This window comes from Nipponia nippon, unplaced genomic scaffold (genome assembly GCF_047370975.1).
Source record: "Nipponia nippon isolate SJK-2023a ecotype South Korea unplaced genomic scaffold, ASM4737097v1 scaffold_4, whole genome shotgun sequence".
Lineage (NCBI taxonomy): Eukaryota > Metazoa > Chordata > Aves > Pelecaniformes > Threskiornithidae > Nipponia > Nipponia nippon.
In genome coordinates this window covers 100,491,554-100,518,447 of record NW_028262358.1, presented here as the reverse complement: position 1 = coordinate 100,518,447, position 26,894 = coordinate 100,491,554, and the positions used below count along the sequence as shown (strand labels likewise).

Genomic DNA, 26,894 nt, shown 5'->3' with positions numbered 1-26,894 from the left:
CTTTTTCCCAGTGAAAAACCTACCAAAACCATTGTTTCTTTAAAAAGAATGGTTTCAAAGAAGCAATGCGTTCCAAAAACTACAGATATTTTGAGTGAAAAATTCCTTAGCAGCTCTAGTTATGAGAACGAGAGTATTTTTATTTCTTCAAATGCAAATTAAAGAAAGATTTTGTAAAAATAAAAGCTATCATTAAATTCTCAAAAAAAAAAGGGTGGCAAAGACCTGAGTGAGAGAAGTCATTCACTAAGACTAACAACACGAGCTTAACTGATATTAAGAACAGCACCTATGATTGTCATAGCTGAAAAATTAGCAGCTCCTCAGGTCAAAAGACCAGAAGCATTGAAAAGACTTGTTTTATTTATTACAGAGTCATACATTTTGATGCTTTGCAGATACTAAAGAAAGTAGTCACTTCTCAACATCAGGATGTTAGAGGGAAGCTGTTTCTTATGCTCTAGTATCTGCACTTTAATATCAGTTTTATTTATGTATTTAATTTTTGACAAATCTTACCTCTGGGTCCAAGCCAAACATCAAGGTAGCTATTGATTGTTTTATCCAGAAGTTCCATTCTATAAACTACTGAAATAGAAAGAAGAGGAGAAAGTTAGTTCTTCAGCTCACGAAAATAATTTAATCATCTGAATACCATCTGTGAGGTTTAACAAGGAAAATACTAATATGCAAAAATTGCAGCCAACATATTGGACATTACTAGCACGTAAAGTATATAAAGCTTATTCTAGTCTCGGAGAGCCACTGGTGTAAGAGCAGTATTTCCCACTGAATTATTTAATCATGGATCTAGATACACAGAAGCTTAAATTCATGAGTTCAGATTAACCTGAAGTTCCTTTTAATTCTGTATTTTGTAAGTGCAAATAAAGGATGACATCTTGCAAGATCCCTCTGCCAGCAGGAGGAGAAGGAGGAGGAGGAAGATTGGACCTTGAGAAAGCCAGCAACATTGAAATTCTCCAATAAATACTATGAAGCGCTTTTAACAAAGAGCCTTGAATAGCTGGCAATGCTAGCAGGGGAGGAGGAGGGAAGGAAAAAAGTGAAAACTGGCTCTGCTATCTCTTTTGCATACAGGTGACTGATTACAGCTCTGATTAACAGCCTATAAAACTAAGAGATCAACAGTCACCAAATGATGGAGAAGGCTGCAGAGGCAAGGGAGAAAACATTGCAGTTCATGGCATGAGCACCTCCAGTTCCAGAAGCTGCTTTCTGGTAAGGCATTACTAGATAAAACTCATCCAACATCAGTACAGTAGAGTGATTCAAATATCATCTGTTGGCTCCTCACATGGACAGTATTTATTGGTAGCACCTGGTAGATCTACTGCGGTACGTAAGTCACTGTACTGCCCTAAGGTTAAAGCAGGAAAGAAACAGCAACACTTTCCGTGAGCAGGGACAATTGTACACGAAGCTGTTCTCAAGAGAAGAGGAAGTCATTTTCTTCTTGATTAAGAAAAAAAACAACCCAAACAAAAAAAAAAAACCTTCCAATTTCCTCTTTTCTATCCAGAACTGTACTGAACTTACAGTAAAATAATTTTATCCATTTTTAATAGGATAGTTTTCACTTCTTGGTATTTCTCCCCCACCCTGAAGTACTAATATTAACAGCAATTTTTAGTTATGGGGAAATAATGTAAGCAACACATAAGCTGTCAACATATCCGCAGCGCAAACCAAAACGATTACACAAGTTTATACATCGTTGCTAACAACAAAGTTCATCTCTACTTTCTTCAGTTCTAGCTAAAGAAACATCTCTCTCCCACCTGTGAAAACCCTGCCTCTAGGGGATGTCTGATGTACACAAGTAAAACGAATAGTAGGTCCTCTGGTTTTGGTCATCTGGGACTGACACCTCTATTTATTTCAAGTCCAGCAAGAAAAGCCAAGCAGGACGCAAACGATGTCCCCTCCCCAGTCCAAAGCGGGAGACTGGGAGCTGCCCGGCCCCCGAACGTGCTTCGACGGCCCATGGGATCAAGAAAACACAACAGGCTTGGATACGTGCATTTACATCGCGTGGTCTTCTGTGTAAGTCCACATCCCTTCCACCGCAGGGCTCCAGGCAGGAGGCTGACGCGCTCGCCGAGGATTTCTGGCTCCAAGCCCAACCCATCATTTCCCAGGGGGCTCCTGGGGACACGCGCAGAAGAGGACTTTCCCCTCCACGTCCATCAAGTCTTTGTACCGCTTTGGACTACACAAAGGCACAGAAACTTCCCTAGAATCTGGTCACCAGGCACAAACAAAAGAGCTTGATTAAAATAACCAGGACTGTTAAAAGTCTTCTGCAGTCCTGATTCATATCGGTTTTATTTTCCGACTGAAGAAGCCCAGCCCAAGTAAGTACACACTTCACAAGAAGGTGCATTTTTGCACCTTATTATGTCACCTCAGCAGCTCTGACACACAAACCGTGAGTGCTTGCGTGAATGGCTACAGCACTGGCACGTTGGTGTCCTAGGAATAAGGAAATTGAACTGAGAAGCCTGTGCTTCTGTGCTACCAGAAGCACGAACATCAGGAAGACTGTGAGAAATGAGTGTATAATTTCCAAGGAGAAGAAAGAAAGTTATCCAGAGCAAGCTCTTCTTTTTCTTTTCCCACCTTTTTTTTTAATCTGTCAGCTATTAAATATCGCCAGGAAAAGCACTCCCCAGCGGATAATTCATTTGTTGCTTGAAATCCCCACTTACTCAATTTGTCTGTCGCTCCTTTGATCCAGTACCAATTGATTTAGTTATGCAGCACTGCATCATCCAATAACCCAGCATCTGCGCCTGACTTCAACTCCCCTTTTTGCAGAGGAAGACTTCAGATGGGAGAGTTTGTTTCAAAAACAAAGGGTTGTTATACAAAAAATATACAAAAAAAGTTCAATTCAGAATGACTTGCTATATACTGTTGTTTGCTGGACACTGAAAATGCAGATATGTAAATGAAACAACTAAGAAAGCAGAAACAAACTCTGCCTAGCTATAGCAAAGACAGCAAGAAATGAAACTCCATGTTCAACCCTTCCATAAAATTGGACGAAAAGCTCATTCCTCAAGAGGAGGAGGCTTTCTGCAGAAGTCTCAGCTTTTTTTGGGCTGCTACCCCAAGGCAGCTTTTTGTGCCAGCTTTATCAGACAGCAGATTGTAAAAGGCACAGCGAAGGAAGAACTACTCCTGGTGTCGATTTCCAGAATTTGCAGAAAAAGAAATTGTTTCAAAAGGAACTCATTTGTGTAACAGAAAAACAGAGGGAAACAATCTGCTTTTGTTCCAGAGGGGGTCATGTGAAAATGCATCAAGTCTCCTGCCAACAGCCACACAACATTAAACACTGCTTCAATGGCAGCAACTACAAGGGTTCTTTTTTAATTAGAATAGTTTCCCAATTCAGAGGAACATCGACTCCCAGAAAAATTAAACCAGTGGCCATTTGAAACACTATAATCGGCATGTTTCCTAATACTGAAAGTAAGCAAATTCTGCAGCTGACCACATACACAAGCAGATCACTAGCAACGCTCCTTTACCTAAAAGTCATCCCACAGCAAGGCGCACTATTCATGGAATCATAGAATAGTTTGGGTTGGAAGGGACCTTTAAAGGTCATCTAGTCCATCCCCCCTGCAATTGGCAGGGACATCTACAACTAGATCAGGTTGCTCAGAGCCCCATCCAGTCTGACCTTGAATGTTTCCAGGGATGGGGCATCTACCACATCTTTGGGCAACCTATTCCAGTGTTTCACCACCCTCATCATGAAAAATTTCTTCCTTATATCTAGTCTGAATCTACCCTCTTTTAGTTTAAAACCATTACCACTTGTCCTCTTGCAACAGGCACTGCTAAAATGTCTGTCCCCATCTTTCTTATAAGCCCCCTTTAAGTACTGAAAGGCTGCAATAAGGTCTCCCTGGAGCCGCCTTCTCCAGGCTGAACAACCCTAACTCTCTCAGCCTTTCCTCATAGCAGAGGTGCTCCATCCCTCTGATCGTTTTTGTGGCCCTCCTCTGGACCGTCTCCAACAGGTCCATGTCCTTCCCGTGCTGAGGACCCCAGAGCTGGATGCAGTACTCCAGGTGGGGTCTCACCAGGACAGAGGGGCAGAATCACCTCCCTTGACCTGCTGGCCATGCTTCTTTTGATGCAGCCCAGCATACAGTTGGCTTTCTGGGCTGCAAGTGCACATGGCTGGCTCATGTCCAGCTTTTCATCCACCAGTACCCCCAAGTCCTTCTCCTCAGGGCTGCTCTCAATCCCTTCATCCCCCAGCTTGTACTGATAGCAGGGATTGCCCTTACCCAGCTGCAGGATCTTGTACTCGTCCTTGTTGAACCTCATGAGGTTCACATGGGCCCACTTCTCGAGCTTGTCTAAGTCCCTCTGGATGGCATCCCGTCCCTCAGGCGTGTCAACTGCACCACTCAGCTTGGTGTCATCTGCAAACTTGCTGAGGGTGCACTTGATCCCACTATATCATTGATGAAGATATTAAAGAAGATATTAAACAGTTTCTTGAGTTTCTGCTTGGAGTAACTTCAGTTTCCAGGTGCAAAGATAAGGTACGAAAATAGAACGGTTTGCCCCCGTCCCATGCCACCCTTTTTAAGCAAACCAAACAGCAGCAACAAAACATTTTAGGCTGAAAGCTCAAAGCCTGCTCCCTTTCAGCAGGATTCTCCAGCTCTCACCCTGCTGCTGGAGAATTCCCTGAAACAAATGCGAAAACTGGGATCTGTTAAGTGCCTGAACTTGAGTTCCAAAAAAATCCCCAAAATAGGCATCTAAATAATCGTGCTGGCTTTTGGGAGCAACGCGTCGTCAGGCCTGGCTGCTCAGCCTTCTTGGAAAACAGCCACTTTCTCCATTCTTAAATTAGGACTTCGAAGCCTAATTTTAGGCACTTGATTTTGGAAATCTTAAATTGCGTTTTCTCGTTAAAGTGATGTTTCCCAGTCCCTGCCACTGCAGAGGTGACTCCTCTTTTCCCTCCTCCAAAAGTACAAACTATCCCTCGTCCAGAAACACAACAATCATGCTGCTGTTTGCTTCTGTAAATGTACTAGAATTGAAAATGCTCAGCTGCTTGAGAACTGGAAGACAGCACCGATCATCAAAGCATTTCATGGACAACCATTTTCTGTCCATTTTCCAAAGCTGCCCAGTTTCTCCTTTCAAAGCCTTAACTGCCCCTTGCACGTATTCCCTTTCAACTTGCTGCCAACCTCGGATTTCCTTTTTTTGCCTTTTGAATATCCTCTTAGGTCCTAAGCGTGCTTAACATTAGCAATAAAAAGGAGTTTATAATAAATCATAGTCCATATTGATCTGAAAGTGCAAGTACATTTATTTTATGGGAAACCAGGTGAAGCATCAGTGCTGCGGATTTTGCACTTTAGTTTTGTTAAAATGCAAGAAACTATTTTTAAACTTTATTTTACAACCGTATCTCTAGCAAAGCGATGCAGATTTTTGGCCCACCTTGCATCAGCGGCAAATCCTCCAGCCTGCCGCTGACGCATTGGGACCCACAGTGCTGAGCTTTCACACTCACCGGCAGCACCACCATAAGGAAGTTTAGAAATAAATGACTTGTATAAAGCTCAGGGAAGTGTAAAAAATGCAGAACGAAGGAGAGAAGCTAGTCTCAAAACAGTTTAACCTCAACAGTATTTCAAAACATTTGAAAATGCAGGGGCTAAAGGAAGACTTTGGCCAGTTAACTAGGGGGATGATTTCATGCCATTATTTTTCCTGTCATTCCACTCCACCAAATCCTTCAGTAATGATTACCTTCATACATACACACTTGCGGTCATTACAGTATTTTACGGAACAGAAACAAATACAAGAAAGAATATGCAAAATGGAATAACTAATTGTGCTCAATACCTCATTAAACCAGAATCTAATAATCTTCAGATAGGCAAGTTAAGACAAATCATAGGTCCTTGCAGTTTTATTCACATTTTCAGCAGATCTAAACTAGCTCAAATTAGGATCTCAGTGTCGTAGGATTAGGACATTCACATGCATTTCATCTCCTCGCAGCCAACAGCTCTTGCTGTGCCACAGGCTAACTTCAGCCAGAGGGAAAACACCAAGGGTGATGGCCAAGCAGGAAGAGCACGTTGGAAGCAACCACACCAATACACCCATGGAAGTACTAAGAATTGGAGGAAAATGGTACACCACTGCCTCTCCATCCCAGAAGCATGCATCCAGCCCCCCTTAGCAGCAGCAGATCTGGCATCCCTCAGCGCCGCGGTAAAATGTTTTTTGCAACAGCATGCGTTTTCCTGGAAAAAAAAATGTTCGAGGGGGTACGCTGTGCCCATACCCCAGCACTGCGATACTGGAAACTTCCTCACTGCTGCCAGCTTACAGCACAGTGCTGTTACAGTAATAAAGTGCAGATTGCAAAAGTATTTACAGAAATAAAACAGGGAGGAAGAAAAGGCAAAGCATGCAGGTTTATTCAACTGCTGTGTTTGTAATAGCACGCAACTATAAAATGTGAAAGGACACTGCACAGACAACTCCCAGCTAGGGGTTAAAGAACTGGTTGTTTTGGTTTTTTGGTTTTTTTTTGTGGTTGTTTGTTTTTTGTTTTGTTTTGTTTTGTTTTGTTTTAAAGGCAAAGAAACAGTAGAGAAGATCTGTAGCAAACTAGGTTAGATGGAAACAGGGAGAATATGTACATGGCACAAGAGCTACAACTTGACTTTTTTGGAAGGAAAGCCAAAGCACGGCATTTGCTATATAGCTTTGCTCCAAAGCCCTCCTCCCCAGGCAGTATGTGAGTGTTTATTAACGGCTACTGTTTTAATCTGAAGCTCCCTCTTTTTTCAAAAGCTGTGCTGGTATTGCAATTGGGAAAATGTTGCTAGCTGTAGCTCAAAATGGCAAATTAGCCAGAGGAAGCCTGGGAAGCTAAAGAGAGAGAGCTGAGAAGATGAAGGAGTCAAAAGCTAAGTCCAGAGGGCCATAAGGACTTCAGCTTTCATTTTGGGTCTCCTTTCTCTTATTCAAGTGCCACCTGCAAGATCTGAAAAACTCCTCTTCTCCCCTTCAATAAAGGGACTCTTCTAATCTCTGTTTGTGCACTTCACTCAAACCAACTTTTTACTTCCACAAGAGAAAAATAAAGGTATGGTCCCCAAAGCATATTTTAATGAGCCTTCTTGGTCAAAAGGTTGCATTTTCTAACAACAGAGCCAATGAGACCGCAGCCAATGGGTCCAAAGGACGGAGAAGCCCAGTCTGGCATGACCATTACTAGCAGCAGAGTTCAAGAGTACCGTGTACCTTCACGACAGTAAGCTTCAATTTTTTTTTTTTTTTAAATGTGCACATCTCATAATTGCATATTAAAATTTAAAAAGCAAGAAGTGGGGGGGGGTGGGGGTGGTAAGAGTTACAAGCGAGGCTGTCCTACCACATGAACCCTCATTTCCACCAACACCCCGCCGCAGCAAGTCTGAGCACCGAGAGCATCTGCCACCAGCCTGCCTCTTCCCCCTGCCAAAACACTGCTGTGCCGAGGTCTGAACCCAAGGCACATCTCAAGAATAAAACTGGAAGTATAGGACCGATCTATAATTCTTGGTTATCTTCTTTGCATTTATTAGCTTGACATAATAGAAAGCTTGCTATCTGACCCATAAAAGCACCTACAATTCTCCTGCACATGTGAAACACCATACAAAGCAAGAAATGGCTGTGTACAGCTATCCAGTCAAAAAGGTTTATCTATAAAAAGGTTATCTGGGGTTCACGTGCTGACTAGATACAGCAATCCAATAAAAAGCTGAGAAATTAGAGGAAGATCATGAAAGCTGAGTGTGACAGTCACGAAGGTAATGCTACACCATGCAACACCAGCTAGTGCAGGGATAACAGCGCACACAAAACCTGAATTAAGATGCCCTGCTAAGATCTCCAGCTACGACCCTGTGTTCGTATGGGTAAATTATACCTTTTGGAGGACCACTTGTGTTTGGGAAACCAGATCACACTGAAAAAGCACACAAACAAGTCATCCTTAGGCAAGTTACAGTATGTTAAGTATTTATTTGTGTGCTTGCTTTTATTTCCAATGAGCGTGGGGTAGCACCTGGATTGCTATGGGAGAAGTGAAATTCCCTGGTGGGCCCTAACGCACAAAAACCACATGTAACACACGGATTTAGTTACATTCCTCAATAAAAGTGAATTTCTACACCTTTACCTAAAGGAAGACAAGATGCACACTGACACTGTAAATGCACATCATAGCTTGCCTTGCTGCCATTTCTTCATACGGCCAGCCGTGTTACGAGAAGTCAATCTTAAAACTTTTCTATTTTCCTGCTGTACCCCTGTGAGACATGAGTTAATCCTGTACGGCTGCAGCTGCACCAATACTTGGTGCCTTCATTTTAAGATGCTAAACATCATGCCACAGAGTACAGCCATACGTAGTGAACAGTACTAACACCAACAAAAAAAAAAGTCAGGCAAGTACAAATGACAGCTAGCTTTAAATAGAAGAAAGTATCAAAAATGTTGCTTTTCCCACCATTCTGAGAATTAAGAGGAAAGAAGAAAAAAAACATTATTCCAGGTACAACTGTTACGCCACGGCATCGTGCTGCTCGGGACAAAACCCTGCTGCTAGGCACCCTGTTAAACCCCCTGCCTTCAAAATAGTACAAAAATAGTAGGCTCATCATTCAGAAAAGCAACCACCTTTGAAGATCTGATCTCCTTTCCAAAGGATAAAGAAGTTAACACTATGTAAGGCAAGACTTTGACCTTTTCTTCCTGCCTAGGAGTATTGAGTGAAGACTACATGCCCTGGTACAGGGGCTGAAAATGATGAGAAAGGAGATTTCTTACAGATCCATCAGTCAGATCATCCCCCTGCCTCTCCCTTCTTGTACAACAATTAGCACATCCGCAAACGAAGTGCTGCCAAAACCACACGGCCAGCTGATGGCATTTCTGCTACAGAAGCTCAGGGCTGAGAAGCCTGGTGGGTCCCGAGGAGCTGAACATCCTTGCCTGCACCAGACCCGTGCCAAACCAACCGCTGCCGAGAATCAGCAGGTTTCGGGGTACCAAATCATCACTGTAACAAAGGCCCCTGAAAATAATGACTGAATTCTAGTGTGGTTAGAAAAGAAAACATTTCTACTTGTACATTTCTTTGGTATGACATTGGCAGCACTTTCCTAAATGTTACTTCATCAGAAGACCCTGCTCCAGGAGGCAATTACTGTAATTTCTTGTATTTTATTCTTTGTTTTAAGGGGAGAAAGACCAACCAACCAATAAAAAGGAAATATTGTAGTGGTAAAGCTTGGTGTGATCTTATCACTGACTCCTTCTATGAACTTTAAACAGACTACTGGAGGAAAAAAAACCCACACTGTCCACACACCTGGCAACTGCCAAGCTGTTTTTTTACAAGCTCATAATATAAAAAATTCAGGCATCTGCAGAAGTCATGTAGGGAATTCCAGCAAAATAAGCCTGTTTCCTCCAAAATTTAGCCACTCTTTTCTTTCAATAAGAGGCAACAAATTCCTGGTGCAGTGGAAATCCTACTGCCATTAAAACCTGTTCCAGCAAAGAACCCAGCTAGACTGAAGCCCCAGCTTTAGTGCCAAGGTGCAGAAGGTTTTACTACATTTGCTTCACACTTTCAAAAGGCAAAGGCAGGGTCAGTACTGTAATTTGCTGTATTATATCTGCTTTAAATACAGGGACAAACCAATACCCACACAAGCAGCAGGCAAGAAGTTTCCTCCCCTGCTCTGCAGCTATGCCATCCTCCACAGGGCAGCAGTCCCCTGGAGAAGGGGGTACCAGATATACCTCCTCTGCCTCACCGCTTGTGCAAAGTCTCTCTCAAACAATGTCTTTGGCAACTTACTCATTCCTAAAGACGAGAAGCCCCCCTCCATACAGGCATTTTTCCTGCTCACGCCTGTTATGGTGCCAGCTCATGCCCACCGGTAACGCTCAGGCTGACAGCCACCGCGTCGCCTTACCCTCACTTCAACTTCTCCATTCAGCCTCGTCCATAGCTATAAAACCATATCCAGGGCGTGTGGGGTGAACAGGAGCAACCAAGAACAGATTTGACGCTGCTGCAATGGGTGCTTTCGTTCCTTCCCTACCCTCCACCCTGCCCGGGTGGAGGGAAGCAGGGGGAAATTGAAGTAGCCTCAAAAAAAGCAACGAAACCAGATCAGCTTTCAGCCGGGTCCATCCCACCACCTGATTTACTGCAGGAGAAGCACCAGCACAAGGCAGGAGTGTGGGTGACAAAGAGGTCTTACCAGACTGAAGCTGAGCAAAGCCATCGCGTTGCACCCAGCAAGAAACCAAGACTGTAGTAAAAAGAAAGGTAAATAAAACAGATAGACAAAAAGAAAGATGCAGAATTTTTAAAGTATAATTCTAAAAAGCTCTTAAGAGAAGGTCAAAATGAAATGCATTGCATACATATCATTTTACATATAGGAATGGTTCTAGCACAAAGTGCAAGAATTGCAGAAAAAGAAAACATGAAACAACAAAAGGTCACGCAGGATATATTAATGTCATGCAGAGCTAACTTACAGAGATTACTTAAATATAATCATAACACCATGAACTGACAGAGTATTGCACTGTAAAAAAACATGACACCCCACCCCCCACCGAAATGTTCAGAGTACAAAGCAGACAGATGCATTGCTATGTTTTGGTCTTGAAAATTGCAGGACTAAGGATGATCTCAAGGCAGGTCAGATGTGAGAGGGCAGGATTCAAGGGGAAGGGGGAGAACGTTAACCATCAAGAGACCCAACAGACAGAGACCAACAACAGATTTCTTCCAAAAAAAGGCAACTTGAATGTTTTATTCAATCTAAACACAGCAAAAGTATTCATTAGCTCTGTTTCTATTGGAAAAGAAATACACAGAAAAAGACTGAAATGAAAAGCTAAACAGATGGTGAGTATGACCAAAATCTCTTACTGCACACTGGTCAGCCTGCAGCTGAGGACCTTGAAGACAGAGGGGAAGTATCCCCTTTAATTCTCAGCCTTAAAGCGTGTTATACTGTAAGAAACGATAATCAATCAACCCAACTAGTGATTTGAGACACACCTTGAGTGCAGTAGCCTAAGACTAAATTTCAATGGGAAGTTTGATTTTCTGATAATACCAAACATTTTTTACTTGATGCCCAAAGCTTATAATTAAATTCATTCTATGAGAAAAACACACTGCTAGATAATTAGCAAGTGATTTACACATGGAAAATAAAACTTTCTCCTTTACTGTGATGCTTGCAGCAAAGTGAAAACCTAACTTACAGTTATATAAGCACTCATATTTTGCCAGGAGTGAAAGATAGGAAAGAATTGAGTTGCGTTTCATCAGCCACACTTGTAAAGCAACCCTAAACTCTGGGCAAAAGACAAGCTCTTCAGCCTCTATAGTAAAACCGTGCACAGCTATTCTATGGATGGCAATATATTAAAAGTTGTTCAGTAGGTAAACCCAAACCTTTACATTCTGAGTGCACCTATTTCATGTATGTTTTGTACAGACTATATAGGACACAAAATGATGCTTCAGGCAATGAAATTGCTTATTCATGTTGGCAGCTCCCTGAAAGTTCCCCCCTCTGGAATCTCGCCACCACCATGGCTCTATTTTTACTGCATGCTAAAAGAAAAACCATGCTTTTATGCAAAAAACTCTTTTATGAACCAATTCTTCAAATATCAAAAGCCAATTCCAGTGGTTGGAGGCTATTTTCCCACAGTGTTTTTATCTCCCTGGAATACAAGTCCTCCACACAGATGTGTCATCTCTAAAATAAACTGCAGCAAAGGGACTCTTCATTTAAATAGACCTGTTATTCTGCACTGGGGAAGCTAAATGCTCAAGTTCACGGCCTCACACATGAACTGGTACATAGTGGAGGAACAGAGGAAGGAAAAAAATAAACAAACTAGATTTGGTTAATATTCTGCTCTCACGTTAATGGGAATTTGGTAGGGGTCTCAGCAGAGCGATGCTGCCGTAAGGAGGGACGTGTCAGAGCCACCAATGGCTGATTAGGGGTCCTTCATCAGTTCAGCCCAAAACCCAGCCCCGCTCCTCTGTTCTGCAAAATAACCTCCCAGGGTGCTGGGTGAATAAGCTTTTAAAAGGCAAAGCCTGAAAAATAGATACAGAGAGAAATATGAAAGTGAGAAAAGGAGCAGCAAGGAAAAACAAAGAGGGGAGAGGGGTGGAAAACCCCTTAACTTCATTGCTAAGCTCCTTCATGCGTGCAATTGGCAATTCACTTACAGTCCCCGTCACTGTAGAGTTCAAAGGTGGTCACCTCCTCCCAAGGCCACACATCTCTCCTTTGGAGGCCACACAGCACTAAGGGATGTAAAGCACTCACGCTGAGACGACCATTTTTCATACACTGTAAACGGTGGTTAAAACCTGGTGACAACCCTGTGTTCTCACCAAGTGCGTCCTTTAGGACTCAAATCTGTATTTTAACAGCTTCCTAAATGAATATTTTAAGATACAATGTCAATCCCCACAAAAAACTGAACTGTGCTACATGCAACCGATACCCGTGTTGGTGCATTGTTTGAGCCTGACGTGTTTTGTGAAACCAAGAAGTATTCAGTCTGTGCAACTGGAAATTCATGATAGCTCTGCAATTGCTCAACTAGTGTTTAGATTTGAATACCTTATCTAAACGAGCTCTGCACTGAATTTAGAAGGAATGAGCCAATTAGATGGACTTCAAAAAATGACAGAAAAACCTTTGAAAACAACATTAGCAGTCCCTTCCTGTACCTTAACGCAACCACTTAGCAGTGGTGATAGAACAAGAAATCAATATTTTTTTGCTTTTGCTTGCTTCAAAGGGAGATGATGATGGTTTTGAAAGGGCAGAAGAAAGGGTAGGGAAGTTGGAGGTTCTGGGAACCTGTCAAGTAAAAGTGGAGGATCGAGTATGGCCTCTGGAGAATTATTCGGGAACACGAGGAAGGCTGCAAAACCAGAGGACAGAGCTACAACCATTTAAACTCTCATGACAAGTCGTCCGACACCATCATTGGCTCTAAAAAATGCCTTGAACCCATGCGCAATGTTTATCTATAAGCATGTAGAGGCTACCCTGCTAATTCATGAGCTGCTGCTATGATCTACACTGAAATATGGTGGCCTTTCTATGACTACCTTTATTATTTTTTCTCCTCATTTTTAACGGAACAGACAAGGCTTGCCAAATGCAGTACTTACTGACTTGCTTAGTGCTGTCTCTCTCCACCTCTATGTAATGGGTCTGCCACCCTGTATATTGTTGGTGTTCCCTTGTACTGGTGTTTTCCTCTAGGCTTTATACTGTGTTTTAACCTCTTGCAGAAGGTGATGGGGACACCCACCCAAAACCTCCCAGCCCACGGTTGAGTCTGGCCGCCGGGGCCGGGCAAGCCCAGCCACCTCCGCTGCAGCAGGAGCAAACGAGAGGCTGCAGAGGCAACTGTGGTGGAAGCTGCACCTTCTGGGTGGCACGCAAGTCAGAATTCAGCAAAATATGAAAAAAACCCACTCAAATCTTTCGCAAGAGGCTTTTCTGCTTAGGCCTGTTAAGAAGGCAGAGAAAAATCCGTAAGTAACCAAGCCTGCTGCACTGGCAGCTTATTTTCTGTCACTCTATCACATATGTTAATAAAAAAAGAGAATTCTGAACTGCGTTAAAGCGCATGTATTTTCCTCATTAATGAGGCTTCATGCATGCAATAAGTCAAGCTTGCAAGACTAATGTAAAGCTTAACAACACGCCAAAAGGCCACTGTACATGAGTGAACTGAGGGACAAATATATGACGCAAGGGATAAATGCATGACCCTAATTTAGGACAAGCAGCTGAGAGCTTGCACTAGTTCACAGGGTCTGTGAGCAGCCAAGAGCAACCTCTCCGTGCCAGTACTGCAGAAGAGAAATAAACCACCACACCGGAATCAGACATTCACTGTAAGCATCTGCTACCCTGCAATCCACATAAGCATATAGATAAAAATGCAAGCACAACTAACTATCATTGTGTCCTCCAAAGCCAAATCCAGATTCCTGTGTCTCTACCAACATTGTCCTGCAGCTACCACGTGAGGTCTTGCTCAAAAGCACGCGAGCAGCTGCGTGAATGAACTGAACATGTAGATGCTTTTTGGTAAGCACACGCGCTGTGCACCCACACTAGCATGCCATTTGAACTTCAGCATGCAAAAAGCTTTCTCGAGTTTCTTTTTCTAAAGGGCAGGGCGATGTTAAACATTGGAGAACGTCATCCTCCTAACCGGTTAAAGGTTTAATTATTGTTATTTAAGTCAAAAGTTCTCCCTATCGTTTGGCTAGAAGGTGATTCTCAAAATGATGATTCAAAACACCAGCATTTTTAAAAGCCACCCGGGAGCAAGAGATAATCCTTCAGGAAAAGGTTAACAGAAGCCTTCTGATTAAATTATGTGCATAGAAATACCACATCTAAGGGGAAGCCTATAAAGATTAAGGTATAAAGGTCTATAGTTTCCCAAGTCTTCATCTCAAGTGAAACCAAACCTGAGGACACAGGACCAGCTCAACAACTAGACCCCTACGTTCGGACCCCTGTGTTGACAGTGGATAAAGTAGTGGCAAACATACAAGTAGATTTCTTTCGCTCATTTCCAAGAGCTTCAAGACCTGATTTGATCTTCAAGACCTCTGTCTGAATACAGATGCCATGGTTTTAACTCAGCAGAGGCAGAAGAGCTCCTCCACCAAGCTGCAGTCTGCTCCAAACCCACAACTGTACAGCATTTAAGGGAAGAAGGCATTTTCCCATAACTAGTACTGGCTAGGGGCTCCTTAGCCAACAAGGGCACAGCAGAAACACTGCCTTAATCCGAAACGCTTCCCAGCAAGTTTGTAACAGCATGAAGCTGGGGGGGGGAGAAAAAAGAGCAAAACAGGCAGCAATGCAAACTTGCATGCTTATGAACTAATTACCTAAACATATGGCCTAAAACCATAAGATACTTTGAGGTGTATTTGGTTTAATAAGCTAAACCACATTATTCTGCAAATTCATACTTGTTAGTTTTCGTCTAACACTGGTAACATTCTTAAGAACCATGACACCAACAGAAACGTCCATCAGCACGCATATGCCTTGAAAGCTGGAGCGTTACTTGAAATTAAGACTACATTTTACAGCAGAGAGCCTGAACTTGCGCATAGGAAGAAAGCAATTACTCTCCCGTCACAGCAAAGCCAGCCAGCAAGAAGAGAAAACAGTTTTCTCAAGGTCACAGAGGGAGAGGAGCGCTTCCAAGCGATAACAGAAGAGGGTCACTTTGTTCAAATCGCTGACCCAGCGTCTCAAAGGGTAGGGTTTAGGGATCAAAGAGCAGGGCAGAATTTGAAAATGCAGGAAAAAAAAGGTTTATTCTACATGTGTTGTAGCTTTGCACAAGCAAGTTTTGTCTCCTGTAAATGCTCGTGCAACTCAGCGCGTTTAGTCATCACCCAAGGCATCTCACTTGGCAGGCAAATGTTTGGTATGAAGCTTTGACACGGAGGTCAATTAAATCCAGGCAACTTTAGCATAAATACAAGTTCATGGAAGATTTTTATATTTCTGCCTGTTCAGTATGCCGTTGGTCGTCAACAAAGCTGCCATTAATGAAGCACAATCTCTACAGCTAATAATGCTTTAATAAGGGCACGCAAAATACCCAGATGCAATGGGATGCTGAGACCAACTCTTAATTCGCAGCACTGAGTTCAGCAGAAGTAGCATGATTCATTTGTTCTTGGAGAAGTGACAATTACACTTAGCAGCATGCATGTGTAAAATCTCTACACCTGGTAAGGGAATTTATTAGACTGCCATTGTGCTTTCTAAATGCTTGACGCTTTGTGTTTCATATGAGTCAACCATTTCATCGAGGAAATTAAATAATTCTCCAACACATCGAACACAGCAGGAAAGCATTTACCGACCACATACTTTGGACAAGTTTGCTCTTGTGCTCTTATTTACCCTGTAAGATAATGCGTCCTAAATGCCAAAACACAAATAGAGAAACCAAGGCAATAAATTTTAAGATATTAATTTCACTAAACAGATGTAGGGAGAGCCACCGCATACACAGTCCACAGCAATTCTACGAGCTATCTCCACAGCAAGACTGGAGGCAGCATTTATTTGATCTGTCAATCAAAAAAATCAATCCAGGTCACTGTTTGCAATACCTTTATCAAACAGAAATACAACTGCTGTTCTGCTGGACGCAGGGAACAGGCTTCGGTGCCCTCAGGAACACCAGATACAAATCACTTTTACTGATCAGCACTTAGGAACTCCAGGGATGTCAGCCTAAGCAGTTCCCTCTTAACCGTATTGCTGCAATACCAAATTTAAACAGCCTTAAGAAAGGCCATAGCAAAGCAATTTGAACTGGAAATAAGTTTTCAAGGAGACAGACTTCTGTGTAATCCATTGATTATCTTTTTGATTTGTCCTTGTGTGTGACCTTCCATCTAACGGAAAAAGCGTTTCCAACACCAGCATGCATAAACCATTCAGATTGCAGGAATCTTCTGCATTTTTAACGCGTTTAAGAATCACAAAACAAAATAGGAACTATATTGCATACGACAAAACAGCGACAGATTACAAGGATTATTGTCAGTTTTGTGAAGTCTTTGGATGCACACAGCGACGTGCGCTCTGACTGGCATGCAGTAAGCATCAATTTCTTAAGTCTACTACATAGTCAAACAGCTTTCAAAAGCATATGTTGCATTCTAGAAGAACATCATTTTGTACATTGTAAAAAGAGCATTCCAGTGAAGAGCTTAAGCCAACATCCCTAAAAGTATTCCTATGTTTATAGATCTCACCCCTATAAGACTAATTTCAGACACAGCAATGAGAGAAGGTAACAAAAGAGGACCGAGATTAAGAGAACAAAATGAGCAAGTTGTTCAGTTACGCAAGGGAGGTTATAGCAAACAGCACCATTGCCTATACGTGCCTTCATGACCTATACAAAGGGCTGCCAAATCTAAGTGGAGCTTTAATAGCTTTGAGCAGGCAACAGAGTTTGCTTGTGACCCATCTCAAGACAGCATGTCACTTGCGGGAGGAAAAAAAACACCAAGAAATAATAGGTAGAAGTATTTTTGGCTCTGCTCCTCAGCAGTGAAAGAGCATCCCTGCCGCTGTGAGAAGTCAGAGAACAAACTCTCAATATATGGAATAAAAAAACCCACATCACCAAGAGCCCATTTGCTCTGAAAGGTTTTACCAGTCCAAAGGAGCCTCTCCAGCATGCCCCGTCCCAGGAGACGACTCTGCGCACAGCACGGGAGCTCCGGCTCCTCGCCGCCGCAGCAGGAACCCCCGGCCCTGCAGCAAGCAGGGTGCTGCCGAAGCCATCTCCTGTGCTGGCAGCAGGGTGATGCCCGAAACACCGCCGAGCCCACCCTCCTGCCCGACTGCCGCCCCGCACCGCCACACCGCTCCCACGCAGCCCCGCGGGCAGGAGCAAGAATGAACGCTCATCGGTGACGTCCTTCTAGTGCTAGCTCCAAGAGGGACAGAGGGGACCACAGGACACTTTCAACATGGGACCCTATGCAACTGCTGTTTCTTTCCCCAAGACTTGTCTCAGGTGGGACGCAGACGGCATTAACTGGGAGACTCGCTTCGTCCGCCACGGAGTCAGGACTGCTGAGAGCACTAAAAGACAGGCAGAAGACGAGCATTTTAACCTTGTAAGCACCACCACCTTGATCTGTACGGGTAGGTTTTTTTCCGGAGTTCAGCAGAAACAGAAGCGTTTGATGTTGCAATGTTTGCTGCCCCAAAAATGAGGAAGATAAAGGAATGAGGTCAGCTCGGTACTTGAGAGCGTTTAACCAATTACCCACTGACCGTCACTTACAAGGCATATGGTCCCCCAGGGGCAGCCCTGCCTCGCTCTCAGCGCCTGGCTGTCCACCTGCGGCTGCCGGACTTGAGCACCAGGTCAATCTGAAATCCTAAAATACAGTCAGTTCCACCATCATTCCAAAAATCTGAATCTTCAAACATATTTCCAAAAATCTGCTCCTAGCGAGTCGCAACAGAAGGAGCAATTAAAGGTGCTGCCCAGAGGCCTGACGGATTTACGGTATTATTTCCAATTTACATTTTTTTTGTTCTGTTAATTGTATCTTCTCTAAGTTAATTCCTCTTGTAAACAACACAAAATGAAGGTCAGCACGGAAAGAAGAGATTAGACCAGAGAATTCAAAATATTTTATTTCAACTCTGGCTGTACTAAAGGCAAGGAATGCAACAAGAGGAATTCTTGCTGAGAAATGCAAAGACAACACCAACTTACTAAAAATACTTCAATAAGTATACCCAGAGACTGGTCAGACAGCACCTAAACTAAGTATCCTTAATGATGCTACATTTATGTACCAAATACGCACGAGTTTTAGTCAAAGATACTTCATTTGATCAGCTGCTGGTATGTAAAAGATACTAAACCACACAAAGTGCAATTGATTTTTAAAAAGCACAGTGGGGCAAAGAGACCAACAGCCAGACTCTTCCCCAGCTTGTAAGACAAAGCTCCATGGCATATTAATTTCACTGCTGCTCTCTCTGTTTGCATTTGAATGCTAAAATACAGGAGACTTAAGTTAGGTTATTTACGATAAATTTCTTGCAAGCATGCATTATATATGTAACGTGTACCTTGTAAGAAATTCAGTAAAATCCAGCAAAATTCTGGCATGTCTTTTAGCGTCCTTGACCCACGTCAGCCGGCAACAGCATCTTCGAGGGCAAACCCACTCTTAACTTCAGCAAACTCAGCACCGCGGTCCCTTTCATCTGCCCCTCAGTTCATGTAAAGCTGGCAAGGGGTCTCCACCCAGCTGAGCCCAGCCACCTCCAGGCACCACCAGTTTGTAAGGCAAGTCCTCACTCCCTGTGTGCAAGTACAGCTCCCCCCAGGCAGAGCACATGCCTTGGCTACTCGCCGCTCTGAAAACAGACTATGTCTAGTGCACTCCAAATACATGAATACTTTTACAAGAAACTCCAGCTTTCGTGGCTAAACGGCATCGGACGATCATGCATGCCACAGGCTTACTCTCCCTGATGCAGCTTCAACTTCTGTTAGCAGCAGTGAGGATACACCAGTATTTATCTCTAGCTACGGAGTTTTCTAACAGCAGAGAAAAATCTCAGGCTGCGACTGCACCAAAGGAAGGAGGAGGGCTTAGAGTGAAATATCAGAGTCATATCGCAGAACTCTTCAGCGTTATTCACAAGTTCATATTAAAAATAAATAAATCCCCTCCCTCTATGCTACCAGCTTAATACTGATGCAGCAACACCGTTAGCCCACATCTACAAAAACTTCACAGCTGCAAAACCCTCCATCCAGCTGGGGCTGCCGGCGATAATTTAAGCCGACCGCTTCTGGCAGGCCGGCAGCTGCCAGGTCCTGGCAGAGAGCTGCTCTTGCAGAGATAACCTCACCCTGGAAGCAACCTGGCCCAAAACTCGGGTGAAAAGCTGTGCGGCCGCCGGAGACGCCTGCACGCTTGCCCTCCTCTGGTTTCAGCTGCAGGGCGTGTTTCCATTTACACAGAGCGGTTTCGGAGACTTCCTGATCGGAAGCATCCTAATTGCAGCCATGCCCCTGCCTTGTTTTCCCTCGCCATCGCTAGCAGCCGGCTGAGCTCTTTGCTCGTGGGTTTCACCACGGTCCCAAGTACTCTGCCACAGTACCGAATCCCACAGCACCAGGGATCACCCAAAGCCCTGAGAATACAAGTTAGCCGTACGGGGCACTGCCGTTCGGCCATGGCTGGGACACCGAGCAGGCAATACACCCAGCTGCCGCAGGGAGAAATGCCTCTTCTCATCTGCCGGGAGCCCTTCTTGCTGAGCAAGCCAAGGTATTACCATTCCTGCCCAGGTCTGCAAAACTGGCCTTTTGTCTGCGGATTCAGAGCGCGGATCGGTGCCGGAAAGCTCTCCGCAGTCGGACCCTCAGCTGCGGCCTCCCTGGGAGGTGGGGGGGAAGAGGGCAGGAAAGCAGCCAGAGCAGGCAGGGAGGGAGAAAACATTTAAATCGCTCGGGACGATAACCCCGAGCATTGCCAGCTTCTAATGCTGCTGATGCCCGAGGGTTTCCAGGAGATGGACGAGGTAAAAGCAAAGTCATAAAGTTTTTAAGAAAGTCTCTGCGTACGCATCTGACATACTGACACATTTCTACCGCACACCCTTCCTTTTCTACTTATTTCCTAATGCTTGTACTCTTTAAACATTTAGATTTTAAAACGGGTAGGCACCTTTTAGAAGCACTGCACCCCTCCACGGCGCCCGTTTAATGCGGCGCCTGCCCCGTCCCACAAACGGACCCGGGAATTGCCGCACCAGCGGCTCCATTTCTAAACCAGTAACGCGGCCAGGGGCGGTGAGCAAGATGACGGGCTGAGGGGGGAGGCAGCGGCAGCAGCAGCCGCCGCCTCCCCTCCCGAGCCCGGCGGGACCCTCCGCGGGCACCCGGCCGCTCTGGGAGGCTGCTCCCGCCCGGCCGCCCCCGGCAGCCCCCCGGTGCACACCCGCCCCCCGGTGCACACCCGCCCTGCGGGGGGAAACGGGCCAGGGGGTTGTGCTCGGAGCCGCAGCAGCGCCCAGCCCCCCCCGAGCCCCCCGGGGAGGCGGCGCAGGGCCCGCGGCCGTGTCCTCGCCGTTAGGCGCAGCCGGGGGGGCTCCCCCCTTCCTGCCCGTCTTCTCTCTCCCGACTCGGTGCCCCGCCACGGCGGAAGGAGCCGCCGCCGCCCGGGGATGCAGTAGCCATGGCAATGCGAGATTGCATCATGCTCTTGACTTGCATCTCGCACCGGGGACAGACGCTCCCGGCGAAAACCCCGGCCCTTCCGCCGCCCCATCCCCTCCCTCCCTCCCCCGGCCCGCCCGCCCGCCCGCCCGCCCGCTGCTGCCGGCCGCAGCCCCGCCGGCCGCCGAGCCCGAGCCCCAGCCCGCCCTCCGCCCCGCCGCCGCCGCCGCAGCCGCACTTGTTGCGCGCCCCGCGGAGCGGCGCCCGCCGTCGCCCCCCCATCCCGTACCCTACCCCCTCCTCCTCCTGCGGGCCCGGGCGGCCGCCCCGCACCCCTCCGCCGGGCGGGGAGCCCCGGCGCTGCCCTGCCGCCCGGGGACGCGGCCCTACCTGGCGGAGCGGCGGCGGGCGGGCGGCGGGAGGGCACCGGCCGGCTCTGTCACGCTGCGGAGCCGCGGGGGCGGGGCCGGGGGCGGGCGCGGGGCGGGAGGCCCCGCCCCCCAGCCGGCCGTGGGCTGACTGTGACGTAAGAGTGGTACGGGGGACTAACGGGCGTCGGCGGAGGGGGGGCACTATGACGTCACGGCTGCCGGACGCCAATCGGCGGCCGCGGAAGGTTCGGGAGCGGGGTGGGGGAGTTGCGCTGGCTCCACGGGGGCTCGGGCTCGTCCCGGCGCCGCCGCCCGGCGGCCTCGGGGGGGCTGAGCCGCGTCCGGCAGGCGGCCCCGCGTCCACTCGTGGAGGTGAAAGGAACTGTGGAGCGGCTCTTCCGTACGTGAGGGCTTTCCAGCCCGGCGGCGGAAGCAGGAGGCCCCCCGTGAATAACTATACGGGATCATGTAATTAAAGACTACCGTAATTGCTGAGCTGCAGGCTTCGGTTGACGGTCACAGGCAGATGTGGTGGGTCCGTTTCCTGTGTTTTGAGTAATGGGCTTCGCAGCGTTACAACGTTTTTGAATAGAAGGTCTGGGTGCGATAAAGACGTAGGATTTTAACCCGGTCGTATGATAAACCCGTTTTTGTTGTGTCGTTTGGATGCATATGCTGAGCCCATCCCCGCAGTGTCGGATGTCCGAGGAAGGAATCGCAAAGCACCCTCTGGCTCCTCGCCCATGGCCGGGATGCTCAACAGAGGAGGTCACCTGTAGCGGCTCCAGGCGCTTCGTTACCTCCGTGAGAGCCTCACGGGGCAATAGTGAGGGAGCCTTGGCGTTAGGGTGGCCAACGTGAAGAAAGCAGCTTGTTTCTTTCCCTCGCTCATGTACTCATTCGTGCTGGAAGATGGCCTTTTAATTTCCCCCGCTCCCCCCTAAGAGTTTGTCTCTTTGCTAATTAAATGAAAATGTTACATAAATAAAGAGCAGCTTTGCTTTGCAAAGGAGAGGAGTCGAGCGCCAATTTGCATGGGTTTTATTCAAGATCAAGTATCTGCGCTCAATGGGAAGCGGTTAGCAATTTTGGAAAGCTGGAGGGAAAAAAGCGTTCCCTGGAGCTTCCTCTGCGGCCGTGGAAGGCAGCTGCACGGGTGGAGCCACCAAGGCTAACCATGCCAACCCAACGGCCAGTAGCGGGTAGTCATACGCTGGTCCCACGTCCGTGGTCATTCAGCTGAAGCAGGGTGTTGCAACCTCACCTAACCGGGTTGGAGCTCAGTGTGCAAACAGTCCCCAGAGGTGATGCTGGGCTGTAAACAGGCAACGCGGTAACGAGGCGTGTTTGCCCAGTGGGATCAGAAATTATCTTCCTTTAGCTCCCACTGGGACAAGGCAGAAATCTCCCTCCGAAGTAGACATCGAGGCTATACCACAGCTTTTTGTTTAATCTTATTTCTTTGTCACAGTAAGATGTTAATAGAAATGCTTTTTGGTTCGCGTTGGGTTTTGTTTTTGTTTTAAAGCCCAAGTCTCCCCTTTCTCTTTGAAGGAGCAAACCCCAGTATGATTTTTGTGTGTGTGACTTGAGGCTTTGTACCAGTTCTCAGTAAGGTATGAGCACTCACAACTGTCCTTGCCTCTGTGTTTTAACACTTTGGAAAAAAAAAAAAAACCACAACAAAAGCCAGCACCGCTCTCACGTGAGCGTGCCCTTCTGAAGGCCCTTTGCCCAAGTTTGTGTTTTGGATGTTTCCGAGGCATCCCTTCTCGTTTGAGGGGAGTCAAGCCATCTTGCTACTAACAAAATTCATGGAATAAGCCACAAGTCCCCTTTTTTTCACACTTGAGCTTAAATGTCATGAGTTCATTGAAACGTGACCAGCATTAGGTCTTTTTCACATCTCTAAATCTGAACTTGACTTTTAAATGTGCCTTAAATAAAGTTGCTTCCCAACGGGTGTACACATTTGTTTCCATGGTTTATTGATGAGAGATGATTGCACCGAGTGTTACTTTCACAGCCAAAACAGCTTTCTAAATCTGGAAGATGCTTAAATAATTAAGACTCAATCTGGTGGTTTAAAAATAAAAAATGAGAGCTGTTTGCAACTTTAGATGCACAAAGGGCTGGAGCAGGGCATAGGGAGTGTAGGCAGAGAGGCGGGTGGGAGCCGGGAAGCGAGCGGCACCCCGTGCGGGAGAGGGGTGTGCTGCTGCCTGGTTCCCGCGCTGTGTCCCGCCTGCCTGCGTGGTGCCAGCAGGCAGGGGAGCGGGCCCCGAGCCCGCCGGAGCCTGGCACCCACCTGCTTCGGATCCCTCCGCTGTGGAGTTTGCTCTTCTCGCTTGGCGGTGGGGTTTTAATGAGGCTCTGTCCGCCCGGGGTGTTGAGTAGCTGGCACTGGAGAGGGGGGACGCAGCTGCTGATGGGGGAGAGGATGAAGCTGGGGAGGACTTTGGCTTTGCCAGCCCGGCTCCAGCGTGAGACTCCTGGCCCGCCTGCTGGGCTGCAGGTTCTTCCCTCTCCTGGCCTCTCCAAAGCGCTCATGCTGTTATCAGTCAGAGAACAAGAGCAAGGTCACAGCGTGGGAAATGTCATTTCAGAATTAACCATTTGGGAGAACTACACAAACAACGCCGAATGTTTTGGCACTAAATGTTTGGCGTGTAAGGAGGGGTAGGGGCACGCTGGTGTCGTTCTGGGCTGCAGATGTACCGAGTCCCAGCGCTGTACCTCTCCTCTTGCTGCGTCTGCAAGTTTGTTAGGAGTGAAGACATTGACATTGACCTCTCCACCAAGCACTGATGAAATTGCTGCTGGTATATTTATTCAGGATGGGCTTCAGAGACCTTGTTATCAGAGTCGGATCAGTAAGGCTGGAGTTCAGAGAAGGGCCAATTAAACATTATTAGGGATTTAGACAGAAAGATTGCTAGGACAGGTTTAAAATAAGATATACCTTGCATTTAAGTTTTACCTGTGTCTCATGACTATTGTAATCCTGCTTTTCGAGAGAGAAGAGGCAGAATCTGAGCACTGCGGAAAGCCGAGTCCTAAGTGACCCAGGCTAGGTAGCAGCAGCAGCAGAGGTGGCAAGAGGCCTCAGCAGATAGGGTTAGCCTCACTAAATCCATGGTAAGCAAAGCGAAGAGATTAAATAAATGGTAGCGTTTGAGAGTACGGGTAGGAGGAGAACAGCTGGAACAATTGAAAGGAGAGTGAGGAGTCAGCGGGGGCTGCAGCACTGGGGAGACGAAAGAGTTTGGAGTAGCTGGTCTATCAGCGTGGTGCTTGAAATGAGCATGGATAAAGCACGGAAGTGTGCGTTGCAGGGAAACGAGCCCGAATGGTCTTCTTTTGGGGGGGATGAGCTGCCAAATCTGTCTTTTTAAAAAAAATCTATTAGAAATCCTAGCTATGCCTGTTTAGTAGTGGCTCATCATACACGCTGTAATGAATAGGTCCTTGTTTTGATTAGAAACAAATTAATCCAGTTTTTCCAGAAATAAATTAACAAATTTATTAGAATAATAACCATCGTTTGCCACTCAGTCATCTTAACGTGAATTTTCAGTTCTTCCTGAGTTTGCCTTGGCTTCCCTCCAGGCTGACTGCAGCAGCTCCGTATTCTTTATCAGTGAGATAAGTGGTATGTGATTACTGTTCTCTTTAAATCAAACACTGGACTAAAGTATCAGGCTTGAAATTTCAGCGTCTCTCTCTTCTGAATACGGCATTTTCTTCTGTTGTGCAAGCCACAAATGCTTCTTGCTGTTTGTACAACTTTGTCTAACTTTTACGTACTTGATCTTCATAGAAAAAGCCTCCAATGGAGGTTTTCTTCACAATTTTGTACTTGGCAGGTCTCATAAGCAAGTGGCTGGATGAAGCTGCTATTTTGAGATTCTAACACAAAACTGGTGTGAACACACTAACTCTCTGTTCTGAGGTATGATCGCGTTACAAACTGTCATTAACTTTTGAGGGTGCGTTTTGCTCTCTGCCATCGAGGGCAAAATTCTCACAAGCTAGAGTGGAGGCAGGTTTTTCACCCTAGCTACATTTCTAATCCAATTTCACGCATTTTACATTAACAGCAGTTACTTTTCTGCATTTCCCCTTCCTCTTCTTACATCTCCCTGCAGTGTGCAGTGCTGTAGGCAAATGATTACTTTCGAAGACTGAAGACCTGCACCGACTCACCAAACTTGCAGTGTGTTTTAAGAGCCAGGTTTACCCCAGAGGCAGAACAGATGGTGTCCCATGATAACAAAATATTTTGTTTCTTGCCAAATAGAATTCAGGTCAAATAATTAGGAAGCTTTCTCTGCCATCGATGTTAGTATGTTTTTTCTCTCTCACCATGCTGCTTGTCAACTCAGAGAGAAAATTTGATTAAAGTCCATCCTTGTCAATGCTGCTTACCTTAGTTACTTGGGATATGTGCATTTTTATTTGGTGTCGTCAATTGGCTGCTAAAGCTTTGATTGCCCCAAGCTGAGAAAATAACAAGCCCTGGGAATCTTGCCACTATATACTAGCTGGTTTTCCCCTATGGCACTGCTAGAAGCTGTCACTGGCAGCTGCTGGGGCTGCTGATAGGAGACACACGGAGAATTAAAAGGTGTTTCTGATGAGCAAGTAGTAAGGGAGCAGATAGATAGTTTCAAAACGGGCATGAAGGAAGTGGTTGCTTAACCCAGAGGCACAGCTAACCCACGCGGGTCGTGCCCATGTGTCCTCCTCGGTCTGTCTCCTCTTTGTCAGTGTCTATATTAGAAGTGGCAATCAGGAACGTCTCATTTACAGCCCTGTACTCAAACTATACCTCTCTCTCTGGGGCAAACCCAGTCTCTGTTAAGGCACAATCCACCTTAACCCATGCGGGGCTTTTGCTGATGGTTGCAGGGTGCAAAGGAGGGTGCAGGATGTAAGGATCGTCTCGGCCCAGAGGCCAGGACCGTGGCTGGATCTCGCCCTGGTATTCCTCTGTCCCACTGGCTCTGCTGCAACCCCAGGCAGCCCCGGGAGCCTGGCCCCACTCTCTCTTTCCCTGTCTGCTTTTGGGTATTCCCCTCACAATTTGGGCACATCTGCAGTTAAGATTAGAAGCTCTTCAAGGGGGAAAGTGTATTGTCACTTCATCTAGCAAGCAGCTTCTGTTGCCGTAGAGTGATTTTATAAGAGCTAATGGTAATCACGGTAGGGTGAATAAAGCATAAACTGCATTATTTTGCATTAGTAATTGGATGCCCGCTCCTTGCCTGTTATGCACCTTTTATGGTGCCTTTTTGTTGACTTACTGTACGGATTACAACATCTAATCCTTCAAAACAACGTTCAGTCTCCTAAAACAACGTCATAAACCCGTCATTGTCCACTGCAGCCTGTCACCGGTTTTCTGCTTTATCTCAAAACTAGTGGGACCGAGATTTGGACCTGTCACGTTACTCAGTATAATGGAGCTGGTAGGAGCACAACACTGTATTTCCATTAAATGTTCTGGTTTGGAGGAGCAGTTAAGGGCAGTGTTTGCAATCCCTCTTCACGTGCCATGCTCCCTATCCCTTTCTCTTTAATCACAGCCAG

At 46.1% G+C, this 26,894-nt stretch overlaps 1 protein-coding gene across 5 annotated transcripts in view; it reads right to left on the bottom strand.

The window, feature by feature from the left end:
* The window catches only part of ELOVL5 (ELOVL fatty acid elongase 5), a 39,271-nt gene extending 17,912 nt beyond the window's left edge, over window positions 1-21,359 (bottom strand). The window contains exons 1-2 of one of the 5 annotated variants that reach the window (XM_087775945.1): window positions 21,322-21,359; window positions 520-588 (exon numbers count right to left, since the gene is read on the bottom strand). In XM_087775945.1, coding sequence (XP_087632071.1) covers window positions 520-577 — 58 coding nt within the window. In that variant the 5' untranslated portion in view covers window positions 578-588; window positions 21,322-21,359. The other 4 variants (XM_087775948.1, XM_087775946.1, XM_087775944.1 and 1 more) reach the window with 4 other exon arrangements.
* Window positions 21,360-26,894: the final 5,535 nt, after the last annotated feature.